The sequence below is a fragment of the Chrysochloris asiatica genome, unplaced genomic scaffold (genome assembly GCF_000296735.1).
Source record: "Chrysochloris asiatica unplaced genomic scaffold, ChrAsi1.0 scaffold00023, whole genome shotgun sequence".
NCBI lineage: Eukaryota > Metazoa > Chordata > Mammalia > Afrosoricida > Chrysochloridae > Chrysochloris > Chrysochloris asiatica.
Genome location: NW_006408541.1, coordinates 20102230 through 20117230, shown reverse-complemented (window position 1 = coordinate 20117230; position 15001 = coordinate 20102230). Strand labels below are relative to the sequence as shown.

The 15001-nt window shown below is 43.8% G+C and overlaps 1 protein-coding gene across 2 annotated transcripts in view; it reads left to right on the top strand.

Annotated features, from left to right (window-relative positions):
- The window catches only part of TOX2 (TOX high mobility group box family member 2), a 189625-nt gene that overhangs the window by 111897 nt on the left and 62727 nt on the right, over positions 1–15001 (top strand). For both annotated transcript variants that reach the window (XM_006839282.1, XM_006839281.1), the window contains exon 3: positions 14433–14678. In XM_006839282.1, coding sequence (XP_006839345.1) covers positions 14433–14678 — 246 coding nt within the window. The remainder of the gene's footprint in view (positions 1–14432; positions 14679–15001) is intronic.

Genomic DNA, 15001 nt, shown 5'->3' with positions numbered 1-15001 from the left:
GGGGTCCTTATTGGGTAATGGCAGAGATGGGGAAAGGAAGAGAATCTAGGGTGGTCCACAATTAAGCAGACCTGGGCAGGTGGGTTGGAAAAGAGCCCTAGAGGAGGGAGGAGGAGAGAAAGAGAAGGCTGGGGTGTAAGTGTGGAAAGAGGCAGATGGAGGGCAAAGAGTGGGAAGATGTTGGAGGTGCTGCCCCAAGGCAACTGGCTTTGGAGAAGATGATAGGGAAGGAGGCGTTGCATAGTGATGTGGAACCTCCTCGTCACAGTCTCCTCACTTAACCTCAGGTAAAGCTCTCTGCCACATCTCGAGACTTTTGGAGTCGGCCGTGTTACTACACCAAGGTGGTCCTTGAAGGTATGTAGGTAGTGGATTGTGGTTTTATTTGAGTGATACAGGGTAATTTTATTTTTGCTGCTGTCCTTAATAAGCAAGTGACAGATATAGCAGTGTAGAACTACAGTGGGGACAAGAAAAGGAGGGGGAAGCATTTTTAAATGTAGGACATACTCTCCCCAAGAATGGTTAAAGTAAGAAGTGCCAAGGATTGGCAAGGATGTGGAGAAACTGACACTCTGTACGTTGCTACACAAATGGGTACAACCACTTTGGAAACTCATTTAGGTATGTCATTTGTAAAAATTATTGAAAATTACCTGGACTGCCAGAAAATGAACAAGTCTATGTTGGAAGAAGTATAGCCAGAATGCTCCTCAGAAGCATTTGCACATGGGGGTACGGGACAGGGCAGCATGGGGCCTTCCAGACTTAGCTCGCTGTCACTGGACTGAAAGCATTCACAAGGATGACTCCAGAGCTTTGGTGCCTTCATCCTCAGTTCTGCCCATTTTTAGGCAAATGCTGCTTACTTTAGTTTCCAAGAGGTAGAAATGAAAGAGGGGAGAAAGAGCTACAAATAGACATCCTTTTTTCCAGAAGCTATTTTAATACTGAAACAACAGTGCAGCCTCCTCATCATTTAAAAATGCTTTCAGGACGAGTCCTGCCTCATCTTGGCCTGTGTACTTGCAAGCCAGTGGCACATGCACAGATTCAATTTGGGCTTTAAGAAACACCATGACTCAGCTCTCTCTTTTTACAAGTGGTGAAGCTGAGGCCCAGAAAGGGGCAGTGACTTGCCCAAGGTCACACAGCTGGTCAGAAGCCGAGTAGGGACTCAAAAACCTTAATTGGTGGTGGTGGTGTTTTCTAAGGTGAGGAGAGGGGACCAGGAGACCCTCATAGGCCAAGGTCAAATTATTTCATACTGAGCAGCATCTCTGAAGGAAAGGCACTTCAGATCTTTGCTGACTTCTAAGAGCTGACAGAGCAGGTGGTGAAGGGCTGACCTAGTCCCATAGCAATCCCACTGCCGTAGACTTTATTCCGACTCACGGTGATCTCTGTAGGGTTTCTGAAGCTGTACGTCTTTATGGGAGCAAAGAGCCTCAACTTTCTCCTTCAGAGCAGCTGGCGGCTTTGAACTATCGACTTTGCAGTTAGCAGTCCAGTGCTGATCCTACAGTGCCACCAGGATTCCTTAGTACCACCGTAGGTCATCAACAAATTCACCCATCCATTCAAAAATATCTACTGAGAATGTACTATGTGACAGGCAGCATTGTAGGTCCTGAACAAAGACTCAAAATACCATCCTCATTCACTCATAAATTCTTTCATTCCGCAAATATTTAATGAGGGCCTACGCTCACTGGGAGTCCTGGTGTGGCACTGTGAAGCCATTTGAACTGCATGGTCGACAGTTCAAGCTCACCAGCCACTCCTCGGAAACTCTATTCAAGGTCTCTGTGACTCCGGAACCGACTAGTTGGCACTTAACAACAACTATCCTTGGTCCTGAGGATAGATCAGTTGACTAAACCATGTAATTTGCATTCTAGTGAAGGGGACAGACAATAACTGCTTCTAAAAAGTCATGCATATTATATGTTAGAAAGTAAAAATTCTACAGACCAGGATAAAGGGGACAGCACGCTCTTTATAATATATATATTTTTTATTGTTTTTTTTTAGTGACGGTTTACATAGCAGTTTGGGTTCCCAACAATTTCTGCACAAGTGTTCAGTGACATCAGCTATATTCTTCACAATGTGTGAACTCATATGAACATTCTCATGATTTCTGTCCCAGTTTTTCCATTTCCATCCATCTAGTTTTCCTGTCCTCTTACATTTTTGTTTTTGTTTTATAGTAATTATTGACAATTTGGTTTCATGTAGGTGAGTTTTTAAAGGAGCACAGTACTTACAGATGATATTCATTATTTTGGAGGGCCAGCATGTTATTAGCTACAAGGTGACCTTTGAGAGAAGTTTTGGTTCAAGGTTTAAAGAGTGTCTCAGGCTAACAGTCTTGGGGGAGCAACCCTTTAGTTTAAACCAGGGCATTTGGTCTGGCTGGTTTTTGTTTTGTTTTTAGGAATTTGAGGTTCTATTTCACATTTTTTCCCATTCTCTCAGGGTTCATCTATTGTGGTCCTGATGAGAATAGTTGGTAGAGGGAGCAGGCACCGTCTAGTTCTTTTGGTCTCCTGATAGATGAGGTCATGTAGAATATTAGCTCGGTAGACTAGTTTCTTCTTTGAATCTTTGGTTGCCTTCTTTGATTTTTGCTCTGGGTGCATAGAGACCAGTAGTTGTAGGACTGGGCATTCGTAAGGGGCTGTGATGGCAATTCGTGTGGTTAGAGAAGGTCTCACCATGAAGGTGACATTTATGCACAGATTTGAAGGGGTGATGGAGTGATCCAAGAGATTTTGGAAAGAGCATCTAGCAGAGGGAACAGCCATGCAAAGGCCCTGAGGTGGGGGTGTGCCTTGTGTGTTAGGGGAACAAATCTAGAGAAGAGCGAGTGAGTGAGTGGACAGGTGGTGGGATCTGGGAGACACTTCGGAAGGATGATTGCTGGGGAGGGGAGGGACTGGAAGCAGAGATCACTGAGAGGTGATGGCAGCTGTCTGGGTGGGAGATGGTAATCACTTGGACGAGAGTGGTGGCCCTGGAGGTGGAGAGGAATGGGTAGAGTCCAGATGTGCTGGGGAAGTAGGGCCAGTTGGCAGGACTTTGTGACTGATTAAAAGTGGAGGGGGCTGTTGAGCATCACCCCTAGGCTTCCAGCTCTAAGCCACTGATGGGTGGCGTTGGAGGCTGAAGGAGAAGCAGCCTTGTGCTACATGGAAGACAACCAGGTTAACTTTTAGGTACCTCTAGGATAGGGGTCAGAGTCCTGGTGTGGCATATTTGGTTAATGTGCTGGACTGCAAAGTCATTTGGAACCACAAGGTCAGCAGTCCAACCTCACCAGTCACTCCTAGGAAACTCTATACAGAGTTGCTCTGGGTCGGAACCGACTCGATGGCACTTAACTACAACAAGGAGCAAGCAAATTATGACCCGTGGGTCAAATCCAGCTGCCCAGTTGGTTTTGTAGATGATGTTTTATTGGAACGTGGCTAGACTCATTCATTTATGTATTGCCCTAAATTACTATTCCCATGCTACAGTGGTGAAGTGGAGAACGTTGTGACAGAAACCATATGGGCCACAAAACCTTAAGATCTGGCTCTTTAGAGAAAAGGTTTGCTAGACCCTCCTCTTGGACAGCCAAAGGAAAGTATCAAGGAGGAAGTTGGTGTGTGGTTATAAAAATGTTATTTAAACAAACAACAAAACCTCTACCACTTATTGAGAATGTGAGCTTCCTCATTTGTAAAGTGGGGGCAATGCTCCTAAAGTATCCCAGCTTTGTTACTTAAGTCTTAATCAGGTTTGTTTCTTCGTAAAAGCAAGAGGAACCCAATGACTAATCCCTCATCTTTCCCGTGGGTCCTGGGCCCATCTGCTTCAGGTGTGTCTGCCTAGAAAGCTGCCCAAACCTTAGACTATTCTGAGTCGGGTAATTTCCTGAACAAGAGCATCTGAGGATTACCATGTCTGTATCCAGATAAAGCTCCTGTCTAAAATGATGACTTGTCCAGTTACAATACCTGTCTGCTTGAATCAATGCATTTCAGAGTCAGGAGTAGCCACAAAGTAACCACGGCACGGTGGACAACCAGTGGGCAACCTCCTCCACCCTCATTGCCAAGTCCCAGAGATGTGCCTGTAAATAAAGCCTTGAAAAGATGTTAAATCCCCCACCCTCCCACCTCCTCCTGAATCCCCATTTAATTTTAACAATATGGGTTTTTTCATTCCCGTTGGGTTTATATATGGGCTTTTTTTCTTATTTGTTCATTCTTTTTCTTTTTTAAGGAGCATCTTTAGCCCAGAACAATGACAGGCCAACAAGAAGGCATAATTGTACCGATTTTCAGAAGTGCAGCAATACTCCAGATCTGATGTACTGCGAGGCATGAATCAGAACGATTCTATTAAACATGTCTGGGACGGGTGACACAGGGGTATTATCCAAGATGATTAATTTGACTCAGTCATTATGGACACAGACAAGCCTGACAAAATTGCATTTTGTTCCCCGCTGAATTTGTAAAATCACTATACACATAACAAGTGATAAGCCTGGGTGCCCTGTTCCAGTTGGTAGTGGTTGGGTTTGGATAAGATACCTTTTTGAAAAGAGAGTTGGGAAACACTGATGAGCTCCCATCTTTGCACAGAGGTGTTCTTACCCTGTTAACCTGTTACAATGGTAGATGGTGGTTATTAGTTGCTGTCAAGTTGGCTCCAACGAATAACAGACCCATGCACCAAAGAGCCAATCATTGCCTGTCATTGCACCAACTTCCTGATTTTTGGTGTGCCTGAGCCCCTTGGCTCTTGTGTAGTTTGAGTTCTTCCAGGCTAGGAGGCTTATCTTCCAGCATTATATAGGACAATATTCTCTTGTGAGCCACAGGGTTCTCGTTGGCCAGTTTGGGGAAGCAGATCACCAGGTCTTTCTTCCTAGTGTTTCCTTTTTTTTCCCACAGAAACATGTTCACCATGGGCGACTCTGCTGATATTTGGATTCCTGGCATCGTAGCTTTCAGCATCATGCTATTGTTGTTGTATGGTGCCGTCGAGTCAGTACCGACTCATCACGACCTTATGTACAACAGAACGAAACACTGCCTGGTCCTGAGCCAACCTCGCAATCATTGCTACATTTGAACCCATTGCAGCTTCCACTGTGCCAATCCATTTCTTTGGGGGGTCTTCCTCTTTTTCTCTGACACTCCACTTAACCAAACATGATATCCTTCTCCAGGGACACATACACCACCACAGTATGTGGTGTCTGTCAGCAAACTGACAGACAGGTAATGGGGTAGATTGGTAGAATGTGTGCATAATGTATTGTCCAAACCATGGTACTTTTTAAAATGCACGATGGAATCCTGGTGTGGCACTGTTAGATAAGCACTGGACTGCTAACCACAAGGTTGGCAGTTCCAGTGCGTGAGTTGCTCCTCAGAAACCCTGTACAGGATCATTATGAGTCGGAACCAACTTGACAGCTCTTAACAACAACAGCAATTTAAAAACTCCAGGACAAGAAACATAAACCCGACTGTCCTGGGCTAATGTGTGCTGGCGGGTACTAGCTGTGGTAGAGCAAGCCTCGGTTTCAGAGTCAGATCTTCTCATTATGGTCGGACCCATGTGACTTTGCATAAGTCATTTCACCTCTTCCAACCTGTTTCCTCATCTGTAAAATGGTACCTTAGTTATCTTGTCTGTCATAACAGAAATACCGTAAGTGGGTGACTTGAGAGAACAGATGTTTATTTTCTCAGCGGTCTGGAGGCTAGAAGTCCTCATTAGCATCTTAGTCCTATCGATTACTTCTGTGAGCTTCTCTTAGTTTCTGGTGTTTGCTGGCATCCGTGGTGTTTCTTTGCTTACAGACAGGTTGTCGGATCATGCCTGTTTTCCCACACGTGTGACTCTGTCTGCTCTTCTCTTTTCATAACTCAGAACTGTTTAGGTTTAGGACCCACCCTACTTCAGCATGACCTCATGAACATAACAAAAGAAAATCTCTATTTCAAAAGCAGATTCTTTTTTTTTTTTTTTAAGGAACACAATTGAACCCATAACAAATGGCAAAGACATTTAATACTTAATCTGCTTGTCACAGGGGGTTTTAACCACTTTCTTTGGCTAACTCATGGTGACTTTCCGTGAATATGCTTACACATTTGTAGCTCATATAATTCTCCCAGGTGTTAGGTAGGTAGAGTTTCCTAGATAAGGAAACAGGAGGAGTAGGCAGTTTGGATACATTGCCAAAAGTCCCTCTACATGTGGCAGAATTAGAATCTCCACACACATACACCCCACCCTGTTCAGTCTAACTCCAGCACCAACATTCTTTCTACAGATCAAAAAATCAGTGATGTCTGTTTATGAAGTCCAAGAACCTTCCAGCTTGCTGGAAAGACGATTTGAAATATGTGGAACACATCTTTGAAAACCCTAAAGTCCTTTATCGACCTAAGGTATTGGCGCTGTAATCCTGGCTTATTCAGTTAGCTGGTTTCTACTAGGTACAAGACATGGGCTCCCATCACTGCTTTTGGACTTATTCTGTGGAATTAACTTCTTCTGTTTTTGGAAGGCATTCCTGACAGATTCCATCGCTTTTTGTGCATTTTCAGCTTTAAGAATCAAAGCTTCAATCTCATGGCCAACCTGTGTTCTTTCTTTGCATCACTCATGATGCCAAGAACCTGTTGTAGGGACGGGATGGCCTGTGACCTCATTCCCCCACTCCTGTTCGTCTTCTGGAGACTCTAGGGTCAAGGAATGATGAGGTGGGATTAAAGGAATGGGGCCAGAACTCTTCTGTGACTTGTGCTATTGATGTCCTACCATTGGCGTTCATTGTCCTAACAGCCTTACATACTGGCTCTTTTCCATAAGGCATACCGACCTGAGACTCACCCTTGACTAACCTCTTGAGACCCACCCTACAGCTCGTATATCTGTTGACCTACCTCCTGCTGTTGAGTCTACCTTCTTGGATGGAGCCCCCCAAGTGCCTTTATCTGCTGCTTTCCTTGATATTCACTCCCCAAATCAGGAACTCTTGAGCCCTTGTACAATCTTGTAGAAATCTTGTACGTGATGGCTGCTCTATCTGGTTTCTCTTTCTTTGCTTCTCTGTCTTCGCCATTCCCTCTAGATCTCTAGAACTCTCTATTTCTCTCTCCTTGCCTTGTCACCTTCTAAAACCTCCCAGTTGAGAGGCACATATCAGCTGGTGTCCTCATAAGTCTTTCAACTCTGGAGATAGGAGTTATATTCTCAAACAAACGTTTTCTTACCAAGCTTCACCAGGGAGTAGGTGCAACTTCGCCTTTCATGCTTTATTCCAGAGTCTCAACAGACTGCTCTACTGGAGTCTTTCTGATGTGGCCTAAGGGTGTGAGGGATGGATGGGAGAAAAGGCAAATTACCCTCTTCTCCTGGTGTGAATCCCTATACAGGGTCACTAATGAGTTGGAACCGACTCGACGGCACTTAACAACAACAATCTCTTTCCTTGGTGAATTTCCACATTCTCTTATACAGCATTTCAGTGGGTGGTGGACATTGATCGCCAAAATGCCTGTCTCGTAGTTAAACGTCAACTGGGATAAAGTAAGAAACCACTGAGTTGAGGACTAAATTCTTTTGCCTTTCTTGTCTTCTAATAAATACATGTAGGTCAAAAGTTATGAATTCCTCCACTGGTCATTTCCCATAGACTCTGTTGGGTAGTAATCTCATTGTCTTGTGATTCTCTCAATGCTGGTAAGTAACCACTGAGTCAGTTTTGACTCATAGCCATCCTGTACAGGGTTTCCGAAGTTGTATATCTTTGCAGAAGCAGAAAGCCTCATCTTTCTCCTGAGGAGCTACTGATGGGCTTGAACCACCAAGTCCCTTTCTTATCGTATAATGCCACACTGCTCCCCCAGATTATTTAGAATATGGTCCTTAAAGTGTCCAAGAACAGCTCCTTCCCTCCCTTTATATTTTACTCCCTCCTTACTACCTCCTCTCTCCTTCCCTCGCTCCCTTCTTTTTCATGTTTTTATGATACTAGGTTATTGCATTTGGATTCTAGAATGTGGTCCATTTCATTTCTACCTTTTGAAAAGTTTGAGATTACCTTTGTAGCTTGTCCATAGTCATTTCTTGTAAGTGCTCTAGAGACGTTAAAAGGACTGCATTCTTTAAATGCTGGAACAAATCAAGAGGATAAATTGGGCTATTCAAATCTTCTATCCTTACTCATTTCTGTTGGATTGATTTGTCAGTTTTTGAAGAGATGTGTCAAAGTGCTTCACTTTGATTATGGTTTTGTTAAATCCTCTTTGTATGTCTAACAGTTTTTTGGTTTTTTAAAATATTTTATTTTTGCAGATTATCTGCCTACATAGAAGTTTATGTCTGTCACTTCTTAGGGGATTGTATCATTTATCAACTTAAGTATCCCTCCTGGTCTCGTTAATGCTTTTTGCCTTGAATTATACTTAATTTGTTATTAATTTTGCCACTTATGCTTTGTATTTGCCTGGCACGTGTTTATATTTAATCTTCTGTGTCATTTTATTTTAGACATGTCTACTATAAATGTCATATGGCTAGATTCATTTATTTGAAGCAAAATATTAAATTTTTTATTTTTTAATAATGGAATTTAAATCGTTTATAGTTATTGTGATTCCCAATGTTTAGTTTAACATGTAGATTATCTTTGATTGTGTTTTGTAGTTTACTTCTTTTCTCAGATATTTTTTAAAGTTCTATTATCTGTTTCCTTTTTTTCCCTCCAATGGTATAGAATTTGTTTTGAATGGTTTTCCCTTAGAATTACAATGTTTGTTTATTATTATATACTATATATTTGAACTTATAGTTTCCTGACAATGCCAATAACCAGTCATTATCTTTAATCTCTTTCATTAAAGAAGATACTGCTTCTAGCTGAAGTCCTCTAGATTTTCATTTCAGAATTATTATGCATTTTATATTTGTATACCTCTTCTATTTTATGATTCCTTATTTAGCACTCACTTTAAATTCCACAGTCATCTTATCAGCAACTATTTTGAATGTATAGAAGCTGTGGGTTTTTTCCTTAGTTCACTCTTTCTACAATTCTTTCCTGTGTTCACTTGTCATTCCTAGATTATAGCTTTCAGTGTTTTTTCAAGTAAGGATTATTTAACAGAATATTCCTTTTTGAACCTTCCTGTGGTAGAATTTTTTATTAGTTTGTCATTTTATTTTATTGTGGTAAGTTCATGAGTTTGTTATGGTAATTTAATAGAATTTACACTTATCATTGCAACAGGCTTCTGGTCCTTAGGATATTCTTCCAACTCCTTCCTCCCTACCACTTCCTCAAGTCTCAGAGACAGCCCCTTCAGTCCTCCACCCCCTGCCTTGAGGAGTTGTTGCCCTCAGAGCTTCTTGGAGGTGTCCCCCTCCGACGAGTTCCAGGAGAGGGCTCACCAGAACTTCTCTGGATCAAGGGTAAGCCCCAGGTTGTCTGAATCAGTCCATTGTTCTCCCCTTCATAGTACAGGCAGACCCTAACTGACAATCTTTCCTTCCAGATGCCCCTTCGGTCCCACCCACACAAGGGGGCTTTAAAAAGTTCATGGAAAAATGCGAGTAAAAGATACGGAATTTTTCCACCAACTTTTTGAAGCCTTCTCATATTACTTTGCTCTGAATTCCTCGGTTGGTTGGGGAAGAGAAGCACAGTAGAGAAATCTAAGGACTAGATGTTTCTAGCTACTTTATGCAGCATCGGTTTACCTGTAGGAGAGCTCAATCTTCTCACTTAATTTGGAAATCTCTGTCTTCTGGCTTCAGCTTTTGCCTCCTGTTAACCTCTGACCCCACCCTAGAAGGACAGACTGTCCATCAGGATTTTTCATGCACCACTTACTGGACTGGAAAGATACTGAACTAATTCAGGTGACTTGTGTGACTTCCTCTTGGGTCAAAGACGGCTAAGCACTCTCCTGGAATTCTTGGGGAGGAGAATCATGATCACCTGCCCTTAGTTCATTTTCTTACCATTGTTGCTCTTGGCATTTAGTGAGTAGACATTCATTTGTTCGTTCATTCATTCAGCAAATACCTTTTGAGCACTCAGTGCATATCAAGCACAGGTCTAGGAACTGGGGATATGGCAGTAGATAAAAGCAGATGAAAGTTGTTTCTGTAGAGCGAGGCACACAGTAAATTCCAGAAATGTGTAAGATGTTAGAAGATGATAAGTGATCATTTAAAAAATAGAACAGAGACAGTGGTTTGTGATTTTAAACTGAACAATGAGAGCTGACCTCACTGAGAAGAAGGAATGGGCTGTGTGGATATTTGAGAGAAGAGTGTCCTAAAAGAAAGGGAACGACCATTGCAAAGGGTCTGAGGTAGAAGTGTGCTCAGTGTGGCTGGCATGGTATGAATAAGAAGAGGAATAGTTGGAGATGTCAGAGAGGTAAAGGTACCCCTTACGTGGGAGTGGAAGAGCTAGACCATGTAGCAGAATTGTCAGAGGTGTGGTAGAGACCTTGTTCTTACTCTTTAAGAGTAAGGGGACACTGGAAGTTTGTGAACAGAGGAGTGGTCTGTTCTTACATTTTAACAGAATCATTCTGACTGCAGAGTGAGTTGGGAGACTTCCAACTGCAGGGAAACGAGTTGGGAGAATTCACTAAGTATTCAGTCGAAAAGATGACCATGGAGGTAGCAGAAGAGGTGGCGGTGCATCTGGGATTTATTTTGAAGGTAGACCCAATAGGACTTCCTGACAGGTTTGGTGTAAAATGTTAGAGAAAGAGGAGAGTCAAGGATGGCTCCAAGATTTTTGGTTTGAGCAACAAGAAGGGTGGGATTGCCATTAGCTGAGGTGGAAAAGACCACGAAATGAGCAGTTTCTCTTTTGAACTTATAAGTTTGAGAGTCTATTAAAATCCAATCAGATGTCAATTAACAGTGGACTCGATGAGTCTCCAGCTCAGGGGAGAGGTCTGAGTTGGAGATGTGAATTGGGGAGCCAGCAACATATATTTGATAATTAAAACCACAAGACTAGCTGAGACCACCAAGAAAGTGAAGGTGATTAGAGAAAAGGTCCAAGATCTCAGCTCTGGGACATGTCATCATTAAGTGATGGAGGAAGGAATGGGAACCGGCCAAGGAGATGGCGAATAAATAGCCTGTGATATCAGAAGGTCAACCTTTGTGTTCCTGAAGCCAAGCGAAGAAATGCGTTTCCATGAGGAGGGAGTTACCAAGTATGACAAATACTACTGAGAAGATGCACTAAAATGGTCAGATGAGGGAGGACCAAGACTGATCATGGGATCAAGTGGCACGGAAGTCATTGGCAGCCTTCGCCGGTAGCTTTTGGGGCAGGGAAGATGAATTGTGTGATTGAAGTGTGTCTTAGTTCTCTAGTGCTGCTATAACCAAAATGCTTTAACAAATAAATTCATCCTCTGACAGTTTAGGAGGCTAGAAGACTGAATTCAGGACAGCAGATCTAGAGGAAATTTTTTCTCTGTTAGCTCACAATTTTGTCTCCTTTCAGCATCTGTGGGTCTGGCGTTCTATGGAGAGCTCCGTGTGACTTGACATCAGTCTCCCTCTGGGCCTGGGAGATGCAGGAATGCTGGGTCCAAAGGATGTGCTCTGCTCCTGGTTCTGTCTTGGTGGTAGTAGACCCTTCTCATCTGCACCACTTGTTTCATCTCTTTTATAGCTCAAGAGATTGATTCAAGATACAGCCTACTCCTGTATCGTGCCTCATAACATAACTTCCTCAAATCCTGCCTCATTGACATCCCAGAGCTGAGGGTGTAAATGCATGGGATAATTACATCCTCTCACACAATGGAGGACAATTACATAATACTGAGAATCACCGCCCCATCGAGTTGTTACATAGTTGGGGTGGGGGCACAATTCAGTCCATCACAGAGTGGGTTTGAGAGAAAATGGGCAGAAGGAAATTAAGACAGCAATTTCAAGAATGATTTTTTTTCTGTAAGGTTTTACTAATATTTACAATTTCTGGAGCTTTTTTCAACTTGGCACCTTTCTGTTTTCTCGTGGAGATACTGGTGGTAGAGAACCAGCTAGTGGCCATTCTCTTAATTAAGGAAGTCTGAAACACGAATCTGGAAGAAGCATCTAAGATAGCGTAGGAAAATGCCGGAGTCAGAGTCCCAAGACTTGGGTCTGAATCCCAATGAAGACTAACTTTTCTCTAAGCCTTATCTTTCTCGTCTGCAAGACGGGGATCGTAGTCACCCTTTCGCCAAACTCACGTGGATGAAGTAGAGAATGTGTATGGAAGTGGCTGGCACACAGTAGAGGCTCAGTCTGAGCTGAGTCGCTGCTCAGGTATCATGCATTTAGGATGTGATTGTTTTCAGAGGAGGCATGTGCATGTTTAGTTATTTTTAAGTGTGCTAATTGCCTCTTTAAAAGAATTGTCATAATTGTGTTATTACAATATTTTGATACAACATATGTTTATTTTTTCCAAAGGCTTCTGGTCGGTTGGGCGGGTTCCAATGTTGGGAGATTTTGGTTATTAACAGAAGAGACTGGACTTGTGGATACATTTAGCATTCACTGGGAGCCTGTTATGTGCCAGCACCTGTACTGGGTGCTGCGGGGCTCCGGCTGGCAGCTGACAGATAAGGACAGTGGGTGACTGATGGACACACAGTGTGTTGGAAGGGACAGACATGGAAACACCTAGGTGAGATCTAAACCTAGAGCCTGCACATGTTCCCGTTTTATGTACTCACATTTTAACTGAGCACCTACTGTGTGCCAGGCTCAGTGCTAAAGCTTGGTCACAAGACTTTATTCCTGTCCTCTTGAGTGGGATACCAGTAAAAGGTAAGTAAAGAATAAAAAAATTGCAAATGGAAATGAATACTATGGGGTTCAGATGTGGAGAGTTTGGGGAGAGGAGTCTTGCCTTAGGAAGAGGTGACTCTGACCAGGAAGACTGGTGGTGGGACTCTGCTCTCTGGGATGATACAATACCCATGGCTGATTCCCACCCGTGGTACACAGACCTATAATGTGAGCAATCTGGGATGTTCACAGTGGGAGAAAAATGTGTGTGGGTTACTGAGTCAGCGTGCAGATGTTTACTTGCTCTGTGCCCTTGGGGAAGTCTCTCAACATCTCTGAAACTCACAACAAGGACAATTCATGTCGTAGTTGTGTTTGGTTCCATAGGCTGCCGTAACAAACAACCACAGACTGAGCGGCTTAAAGGAACAGAGATGTGTTCGCTCACAGCTCTGGGGTCAGAGGTCTGCAATCAAGATGTTGGCAAGGTTGGCTCCGTCTCAAGGGCTCCAAGGGCAAGTCTGTTCTTTACCACTCTCTTAGCTGCCTGGGGTTTCCCTCAGTTCTTGGTGTTGCTTGGATTATAGAGGCATCACTCCAATCTCTGCTTCCATCTTCACTTGGCTGTCTTCCCTCTGGGTCTACCCATCTCAGTGTCTCCAGGAGATTATCCGGACTATCTGGGTGGGCTCAATGTAATCACAAGAACCTTTTTAAGAGGGAAATGTGAAGGTCAGTGTCAGGGAATAAAATGTGATGGTAGAAGTTACAATTGGAACGCTAGACTTTGAAGAAGCAGGAAGGAGCCACAAACCAGGGAATGTGGACAGCTCTAGAAACTGGGAAAGCCAAGAAACAGATTCTCCACTTGAGCCAGCAGAAGGAATGCAGCCCACTGACAACCTGATTTTAGTTCCTAAGGCTGAGTTTTTACACTTCGGCCCACCAGAACTGTAAGATAATAAATTTATGTTGTTTTAAGTTACAGAATGTGTGGTAATTTGTTACAGAAAACTAATACACAGAGTTAGACAAACCAGAACACCAAGTCTTTCAGTCTGCTATAAGCTCATCCAGTAACAAAGTTGACCAATGCTGGTTTCTGGGGGCCTGACCATGACTCAAGGCTAATTCTAAGGATTATGAGGAACTAGACTCCCAGGATTCCTGCCATAGACATCCAGACCACTCTGTTCCCAACACTCCTCCTAACCCTGGATGACCACTGTTCTTCTTGAAACCACATCTTCCGTCTGTGAAATGAGTGGGATAAAGTGGGCAAGGACAGACTCAGAGCTGTATGCAGTGGGCATATCTGGTGGGAGAACAGAGAGGCATGGGAGAACAAGAGCTGCCCCCAACTCTCCAGGAAAGCAGCCTTTTGCATACAAAGAGGGAGCTTGTAGCAGGAGGAAGCATCATTTGGAGATGCGCCTGGAGTCTGACTACATCACGGATCCACCTAGGCCCTTTGCCTTACAGAGGGATCATTCCTTCTCTGTCAAGGGCTTGTTATCATTGTTGTTGAGCATGCTCTGTAGTTGTATGACTCTGACCCAAAACAATGTGTCCTTTTGATGTTTTAGACCTATAACAGCCAGAGTGAGACCAACGAGGACTATGAGATCCCCCCGATAACACCTCCCAACCTCCCTGAGCCATCTCTGCTGCACCTGGGGGACCACGAAGCAAGCTACCACTCGCTGTGCCACGGTCTCACGCCCAACGGTCTGCTCCCTGCCTACTCTTACCAAGCTATGGACCTGCCGGCCATCATGGTGTCCAACATGCTGGCCCAGGACAGCCACCTGCTGTCAGGCCAACTGCCCACGGTGAGTTCCCATCATCCACAGTGGTCTCCGCTGATGACGGGTTGTTGGTGGCAGCAGAGAAGGGGATAGAGAGGGGATCAGGATACAGTGCTTTGAGGAGGACCACACTTTCCACTCCTGTGTATTGCCTGGATTCCATTGGCCACCTGTATGGGGATCGGCAGCATACCAGGTGTGGGCTTGTGGTTGTCAGGTGCCATCAAGTTGCTTCAGACTCTCAACAACCTTACACACAACGGAATGAAACACTGCCCAGTCCTGTGCCATCCTCACAATCAGTGTTAAGCTTGAGCCCATTGTTGCTGCCACTGTGCCAATCCATC